Raw genomic sequence first — 8,375 nt, 5'->3', positions numbered from 1 at the left:
ACCTTCAGGGAGGTTCTCACCATGTGAGTCAGAGCGGACCCCCGGTCACACTCTGTCCTTTCGCAGATCCTGCACTTATCTTACCTCGCGCGAGGCTCTGTTCTATACTCTGCCTCAATTCTGGATGTGGCTACTCCTTGCTATAGTCCCATATTAACCTTATTTCAGGTCCCAGGCAGCGTGAAGTCTTGGCCAATTGGGGGTCTAACGAGTGCCTCTTTACAGAAGTCTCAGACGCTGGGTACCTCTCCCTCTCTATCTTCTATAGTGTCCCATCTACCGGGGCCATCTTCATCCCGAGGGGCGGCTCCCCGAGTCATAACCCTCGTATGTGTTTTCTGTTGCTGGGTCTTTTGCCCATGGTTTGTGTCGGCATCATCGCCCTCAGTCAGTGACCATCTTTCTATCCTGTTTTGGTTGCTCCGTCCTTGTGACAGAAATACAATGAGTTCTGAAGACCTGTGAGGGCGCTAAAAGGAAAAGTATCTGGACGGGCTGGCCTGACAGTTCATTTCCGAGGTCGGGAAGTCGGTCAGCCTGGATGGAATAGAGACTCTGTTGCAGGAACGTATTGACCCGGAAGGTAAACAAGGTAGCAGCTGCAAACTATAGACGCAGCCTGAATCGTTTACCAAGGGATTATGCGGGGTATCATAAAAGGGGCCAGAGAAACACTAATGTTTTCCTTTGCTTGGGTTGTATACGGGTGTGGAAGGGTGGTAGGTAATTCACTGACACAGGAGACAGACAGGTGGATTTGGCAACACCGCACAAGTGCCCAGTTTTATTTTGGGGTGCTCTTTTTCTTTTAGCCCGCAGAGGGCGCTGTTGGTCCGTGGTCTGCTTACCAAAGATGGTAAACAGAACCGCCGGAATACCAAGCGATGGTACTCAATACCGGCGAACTTGCAGGTGCTTCGAAACAATAATTCAAAGCAGAAGGCACAAAGAAACAGGGAAAATAAAACAGTAACAAAATTACAAAGAAAAGTTGCTGCACTTGACAGCTATATCCCAGTCGTCGCTACCCGTGCGACCCGGATCACCGTCCTACACTGCCGGCTAACTAGCCTGCTCCGATATAATACTCCGGGGTCTGCCCAACGGTTCCCTGCTCTCACTGTCTCACTGTGAAACTCTGTTTCTTTTTCTCCCGGCTGATTCTCGGTCCTGGACCAGAGCTTCCACACTCTCGGCGCGTCTAAATGGGCAGACCTGAGGAAACAACAGAGCGTTACCTTATAGGGCTAACAATCTCCCCAAGACTCACCTCTCAGCCATTCAGAGAGGGGGAAAGTCCACACACCCACTTTCCCACCTCCCCGTGTCACTGCCATGACTCACAGGCGGTTGTTGGACGACTGCCGCCCTCTTCCTGCAGCACTGTGAACACGCCAGTAGAGTCAGCACAGATCTCCCCCTGCTACAACGGGTTTACGGGTTTATAATGGTGCCAGTGGCGCCATGGCGCCAGGCCCACACTCGGAAGGGGCCCATAACGACTAAATTTTTTTTCCTTTTTTTAAGTGTACACATCGCAAATCGCAATACATTTCAATAGAGAATGGGTGTATATATTAAAAGTGTGGTGCTACATTTCAAAAAACAAGCTATTTGAAAAGTGAGTACATATTTAAGTGCCTACATTGATCATGGCTCTGAAGAACTTGCTGCTGTTTCTTTTGATGAAATCCTTTTGTCAAATAAACAACACAACGATAACCTGCTGCTGCAAAACACACCAGTAAGATTACCTTCCTTCGATGCTGCCCAGTGAATTGTTGATGCTTTCACCCAACAGCACTGCATAGACACAGGCCCCAGTTTCTACCGAAACCGCGATGGAAAATATGCAATGTCATCAAGACAACATAAGGACAGAACAAAGTAATTCTGACCTTTTTATGCATTTTTTAAATGCATTATTTGAATCGTTTTATGAGATCTAGAGTTTCCAGCAGCGGTTGACTTAACTGTTACTTTCAGGCCAGCCGCCCAGCCCCCATATATATATCCTGCGGATCTGCAAGAAACTTGTGTGGTGTGTGAAACTGAAGGGAGAAAAAAAATGAGAGCCGCTAGTTCGTCCGCCTTACTGTCTGCTCTGGAAGTTGTACAGTGGAAAAACAAGGTTATATCTACTGGGATTCTGTTTTTCATTTTTATTAGGTTTAAATATACGAATGTAAACCTACGCAGAATTGTTTACCTATAACTGATATTGTACACTCGTAACTGCTATGTGTCAATGCACTAAAAAAAAAAAATATTGTTTTTCAAAGTTTGCACATACCCACTGAACAATGACCTGGCTTATAGTTTCCTCTGGTCTGAATCAGTGTTCAACAAACTTTGTATATCATTGATATATTAATATATATAGTTTAATGAACAATATTTATTAAACTATTAACTATGAAATTAAATCACCAAAATAACACTGTGGGTTTTTTTTGTTTGTTTTGTTTTTTTGTCATTTTTTACAACTGTAAACTATAAAATATTTCTATTCCTTCTGTAGTATTTGTGCACTAGGAGATATATGTTCTAAAATTAAAATAATTATACTTTGGGTTAAGTTCATTTATAATACCTGCTTTATAAACAAATCAAGTGTGAGCCAAGACAGTGCAACTGAGCACAGTTTAATTGAGTTCTATACAGATGAGCTCAATGAAGGGATTTTTGAAGAATGGGTACAGTGGTGCTCACATGTAAAGCAGCTTGCCTCCAAGGTGTTATTAGAAGCTCTGCCTACACCACTGCAAATGCTCACCATAATGAACATGCACAATTTGCAAACAGCCTTTCCAAATGTCTTTATTGCACTATGCATTTAGCTGAAACTACCAGTTTCAAACTGCAGCGGTGAAAGGTCTTTTTCACATTTAAAAAGGATAAAAAGTGCTTTACGCGCTAAAATGGTTCAAGAAAGACTTAACAGTCTTACTCTGTTATCCATTGAATTTGAGATGGTAAACTCTGTAGTCTTCTCCAGTTAATTGAAATGTTTGCTGCAACAAAGGCATGCCGAAAAATCTGAAGACATTTTTCATCTCTGTAAATATATAATAGCTACATGCAGTGGTTTTGTTGAGTAAGTTATTCATGTTAATACTTGCTATGCAATATGGAAATTACTTATCTGAAGCAAGACTGATATAAATAATGACACTGTAAATAAAATGTATTAAAGTATTTTATATTTTTTATTTTAAAATGCTTTAAACAGATTTAAATCTGTTATGTTTGGCACAAACCCATCACAACGCATTACCCAAAGAACACCATCCCTACTGTGAAGCATGGTGGTGGCAGCATCATGTTATGGGGATGTTTCTCATCGGCAGGGACTGGGGCACTTGTCAGGATAGAAGGGGAAATGAATGGAGTAAAGTACAGAGAAGTCCTTGAGGAAAACCTGCTGCCCTCTGCAAGAAAGCTGAAACTGGGACAGGAGTTCACCTTTCAGCATGACAACGACCCAAACACACAGCCAAAACTACACTGGAGTAGCTAAGGAAAAAAAAAGGTAAATGTCCTTGAGTGGCCCAGTCAGAGCCTCAACCAAAATCCAATCGAAAATTTGTGGCATGACTTGTCCATCAAAGTTTCCCAAGGAACTTGACAGAGCTTGAACAGTTTTATATAGAAAAATGGTCAAATATTGCCAAATCTAGGTGTGCAAAGTTGATAGAGACCTATCCCAGCAGACTCACAGCTGTAATTGCGGCTTCCACCAAGTATTAACTCAGGGTAGTGGAGACTTATCCAATTATGATCTTTCAGTTTTGTATTTTTAATATCATTTTTTTTATGAATAAAAACATTTTTCCCCTTAACAGTGTGGAGTATGGTGTGTAGATAAGTGGAAAAAAAATCTTCATTTCAATGCATGAAACTCTGAGGCACTGACACAACATGTTAAAAAAGTTCAAGTGGGTGTAGACTTTGTATATATATATATATATATATATATATATATATATTCATAAAGTCATAAAAAACTTCATAAGTCATTAAAGGTCATATAGGTCACCCATGGCATCATGCTTATACTACTAGAGTCTCTATCATTCACTCTTCAAAGCTCCCACAATGCCTCAGCACCAGTAGTACCAGTGAGGAATGATGGGAGCTGTAGTAAGAATGGAGTGAAACACTATATTAAAGATAAAAATCTACCCTTGTAAAAGTTTCTGATATACCAAGGTAAAAGCACAGCAAAATATATTAAAGCATATTTGAAGTGCAGCACAATCATGGTAAAGCAAAGGTGAGCAGGTGAATCACAGATATGTATTGTAAAAACAACGTTTCATCAACACAAGCCTGTTAAAAGCACAGAAGACTGCAAAATGACTGTACAGTCACCAGGGTGAACTTTTATAAAGGGTAGCTGTGCAGTGCAGGGATATAAAATGATAATACTAATCTGCTGCAGTACTTGTTTCAGTGGGTTCATTGTAGTTCAGTCAGACCCTGCAGATACAGTTTAGACATGATCAGCTGGACAGCAGGAACACTGTCTGGATCCTGTGTGACTATTAGTCATCCCTCTGTCAGCCACTAGAGGGTGTAAAACTAGAAAAAAAAAAAAAAAACAGACAAACCTTTTCACGAGAATTATAATGAATTTAAGAAAAAGACCTCTAGTTAACAGATAAATCTCACAGATCTTACACAACCCACATGTGTGCATTGAAGTGGGCACTAACACACACTGGTTGTTTCTGAATATGGTTTTTATTTCAGAAGTTTTTATCCCTGACTTCAATAGGCAATCATGCAGACCTAAATGATGTGCAATCAGCATTGAATCCACATGACTGCCATGAACAATCTTGTTTTCAACACGTGATGATCGTGTGTTATTTAAACAGTGGGAGTAGTCAACTAGACCATCGTTTCGGCCTTTGCCTTCATCAGTGTCTTGATTCAGACTGTCTGTGGGTTTGTGTTTCTATCAGTTAGGTAGGACTGGCTCCTCCCTGTGAGGAATCAGGTTGAATCTCCCCATCATTACAATTAAGCCTTTGATTCCCAATCTTGCCGTTTGGGTCCTCATGATAACTGTTCCTAGCCTCCTAGAGAACTTTTACATTACATTTGGGTGAATCCAATATTTATTTATTTTACAAGAGATCAGGGTTAGCGAGTCACTTCGATGCATGTGTGCAGTGGTTTTAAATAAACACTGACCTTTCTGTTCATGTTGCTAAACTACCTGAGGTCAGTTTTATATCTCAGCTTCACTTTAATATTGTGAGATTCTTAATGTTTCAGAAAAACAAACAATGCAATTCTGTTCTCAAGGCCAGACTACATTCAGTACAAATAACCACCAGCTCATTGTTATCTGTGCTTTATCATAATGTGGGAATCAAACGGTTAATATGATAATGCTGGGGGATGACCTGCATGCTTGTCTATCTGAACTGAGTTTTTTCTATTTTTTCTAGTCTCTCTTTGTGCTTCAGCAACCTTAGCTTCCTATTGTCCTGATTATCCTCTTATTAGGCTATCACTGCCTTAGTTTCACAAATCCTTTTATATTGTTTTGTGCACGGGGCATCGAACCAGGTCTCCTGGGAATTCTTCTTTGGGTGTAGTCTTGCACAGTCTTCATTTTCATGGTCATCAGGCTCTTTACCACCATCACTCCTAGTGGCCCAGAATCTGTAAGAGGTGAGCAGGAGTACCAGTCAGTATCACAGCACTACACTGGACTTGCTCACTGTTTCACTGCAACACTTAATCAGCACTTAGTGAAGTGTGTTTTTTTAAAACATTTAACATTAAAGATACAGCCATAGACTGTTACTGGTTTCTTAAACAAATATAACAATATAATTAAATCAAAACTCTTAGAGCTTTGTGAATAGGACCCAGTTTCACTGCAGCACTTAATTAATGCTATTTGCTTTTTAAAAGTTCCCCATAGTAAACCTCATTTTGCAGTTTTCCCATGGATATGCTATGCATTAACTATACTTTACCAAGGCTTGCCATGATTTTAAGCATGCTTTACCATACCTCTCTGGTCTTTACAATGCCTACCTATGCTGTACCATGTTTTCGCTGTGCTGTATTACATTTGCTGTGGTACATCTTAGTGCTCTCATATTAGGGGACACTAAGGAGGGCAATTTGTTGTATTAAAGGAAGGATACTGTGTTGTCTCTCCAGGAGCTTTGCTGTCACTTTCTGTAGAACTTGGTTTATCCTATTAATCCTCAGCAGTGATTTCAGAATGAGGTTGAAGCTCTTACTTTGTTTTGACATTGCCAATGAGAGAAGTGGCATCCACCCAGAGCCAGGATCCTTCAGTAACAGCATCAGTCAGGCCAATCCAGTGGGATTGCTCTTCTGGATTGACTATATTAGCCGCTTGTGTGCTGTTCCAAGCCTTATCTGATAGGAATCCCTGAATAGAAAACAAACCTCTATCAGTTGAGTTTGTAGTCTGCCATCTAGTGGCAAGTGTTTGAAAGTGAAAGCTCGGTTTTATTTGAATAGCATTTGCTTCTTGGTGAAATAACTATTCTGCACGTTGATATCATACATGCTACTTCATTTCCATTGTTAGCTAGCAGTGAAGTCAGCAACAGAAATATGTATTGAAAATCTAACATTGTAAAGAAGACAGTCGTACCTGCTCTCCATCGCTCTCTATAATCACCAGGTGCCCCCCCAGTGATGTGCAGTTATCACGGCTGGAGTTCCAGTTCATTCTATCAGTGGAGAAGTAGTAACACTTGCCATTGAACAGCTCTCAGTTCTGTGGACAGGCTTTACAAACTCGCTCTGCACAGTGACAGAAAGAAGCAGTGATGATCTGTTAAACAGAAAGAGCTGTATATGTGATGAAAGACACAATGTAAAAGATAGTGAGGGATACTGGATGACATCATAGATCATTCAAAACCCCCAGCTCTTTTTAACCAGCTTAATAATAGACAATATAAGCCAAGTGTTATTATTTATGAAACATACTGCCAATATAACAAACAAATTGAAAATCTCACTGCTCCCATTGTCACTGCTGTCCCACTCTGCAGGGCTTTGTTTCTTAAAGGAAGTATCTCTTTCTCATTCATTAACAATTTTGTCTGTCTTAAGGGTTTTGAATAACAGTTAGTGATTCCTTTGTGCCATGCAGGTGACAGGGCCTCGTCTCAAGATGACTGTTCAGATGGCTGCTTTAGCACAGTAAAGTATTACAGTGTTTTGTCATATGATCATTATTAAGTGCTTGGTATTTGACAGCGTAGAATCTGAAACAGCACTCACCTCTGGCTGAGATGTCTGTGTAGTTCCTTTCCAGTTCTGAATACTGGGATTGGAGTTCGATTTTCTTGGTCTGGAAATTAGAAACTGCAAAGGAGAGTGCTTTTGTTAAAGAGCTGCACACAAACCCTACTGTCTCTATACACAAGCTTACTGTGACACAGATCAGTAATCATTGGTGAATACAGTAGTTGTGACACAGGCCAGGAACTACTCCAGAAATCTTTCATATGGTACCCACAACTGTGCCACACCAACATCCTTTCTCATGCCGATAATGACTCAGCATCACCATGCTGAAAGTGTTTCAGTCAATCAGAGCACTGAGTTTCACAGCACCTACACTGTGACAGTAGAAAACTGCAATCAAATTGAATCACCGTTTCCTTTTCTGAATAAACATAGTGCATTGCAACAGAACAGCACAGCAACTACAGTGACAGGAATAATACCGTATTCCTTTGAATTTATGACGTGCATTTTTAACCATTTTTTTGCTTCTCAAAGATAGCCTGTGTCTTAAATTTGAGTACAGTATAGTGATGCATGTATTAAAATCGCCAACAAAAGACGTGATTACCTGAGTACACAAACAGCAATGTGATTGACTACCGAGAAAAGATAACAGAGATAACAGAGCCCCAATACACAAGCAGCAAGTGACACTGCTGAGAGAAAAATCAAACCAAGCTTCCTGAGGAATTCCAAGAGAAACGTTCACAATTTCATCATTTCTAACAAACAGAACTAGTTGAACAGATCGGAAATGCTGATCAGATCCCCGTATTTTTCGACATGCCAAGCAAAAGCACAGTTCAGTGCTGTTGTGGTTGCTGGGTTACATGTTGCCTCATGCTGTGGAGTGTTGTGTCGTGCATGCTGTTGCCGGGATGCGTGATTGCATAAGTGAGTGGTGGTATTTGTACTACAGAGACAACATCTTAAGTATTGTAGAATTCTTGCTCAGCGTGGTTCAGAATGAAGAGACAGGAAACAGATCTCAATTTAGATTCTATTTAATGGCAATTCCAAACAATCCTTAACCTTTTGCAGTCCGGTGTTGGACCAGGTCTGACATTACAATT

At 40.6% G+C, this 8,375-nt stretch overlaps 1 protein-coding gene across 1 annotated transcript; it reads right to left on the bottom strand.

Annotated features, from left to right (window-relative positions):
* Nucleotides 1-3,927: 3,927 nt before the first annotated feature.
* Nucleotides 3,928-7,037, bottom strand: LOC121325291 (C-type lectin domain family 4 member E-like). Its single transcript, XM_041267728.1, has 4 exons — nt 7,029-7,037; nt 6,656-6,757; nt 6,273-6,427; nt 3,928-5,679 (listed from the first exon to the last, which is right to left on the bottom strand). The coding sequence occupies exons 1-4, from the start codon at nt 7,035-7,037 to the stop codon at nt 5,517-5,519; spliced, it is 429 nt and encodes a 142-aa protein (XP_041123662.1). The 3' UTR covers nt 3,928-5,516.
* Between the last annotated feature and the right edge of the window lie 1,338 nt (nt 7,038-8,375).

This window comes from Polyodon spathula, chromosome 13, assembly GCF_017654505.1.
Source record: "Polyodon spathula isolate WHYD16114869_AA chromosome 13, ASM1765450v1, whole genome shotgun sequence".
Lineage (NCBI taxonomy): Eukaryota > Metazoa > Chordata > Actinopteri > Acipenseriformes > Polyodontidae > Polyodon > Polyodon spathula.
Note: the sequence above shows the minus strand (reverse complement) of the source record. Positions and strands in the feature narration are given on the sequence as shown.

Coding starts and splice junctions, on each gene's coding strand:
- LOC121325291 (XM_041267728.1), bottom strand. Junction 6,428..6,655: donor TAGAGAGCGATGGAGAGCAG/GTACGACTGTCT, acceptor TTTTCTATTCAG/GGATTCCTATCAGATAAGGC. Junction 5,680..6,272: donor ATTGGCAATGTCAAAACAAA/GTAAGAGCTTCA, acceptor CACCTCTTACAG/ATTCTGGGCCACTAGGAGTG.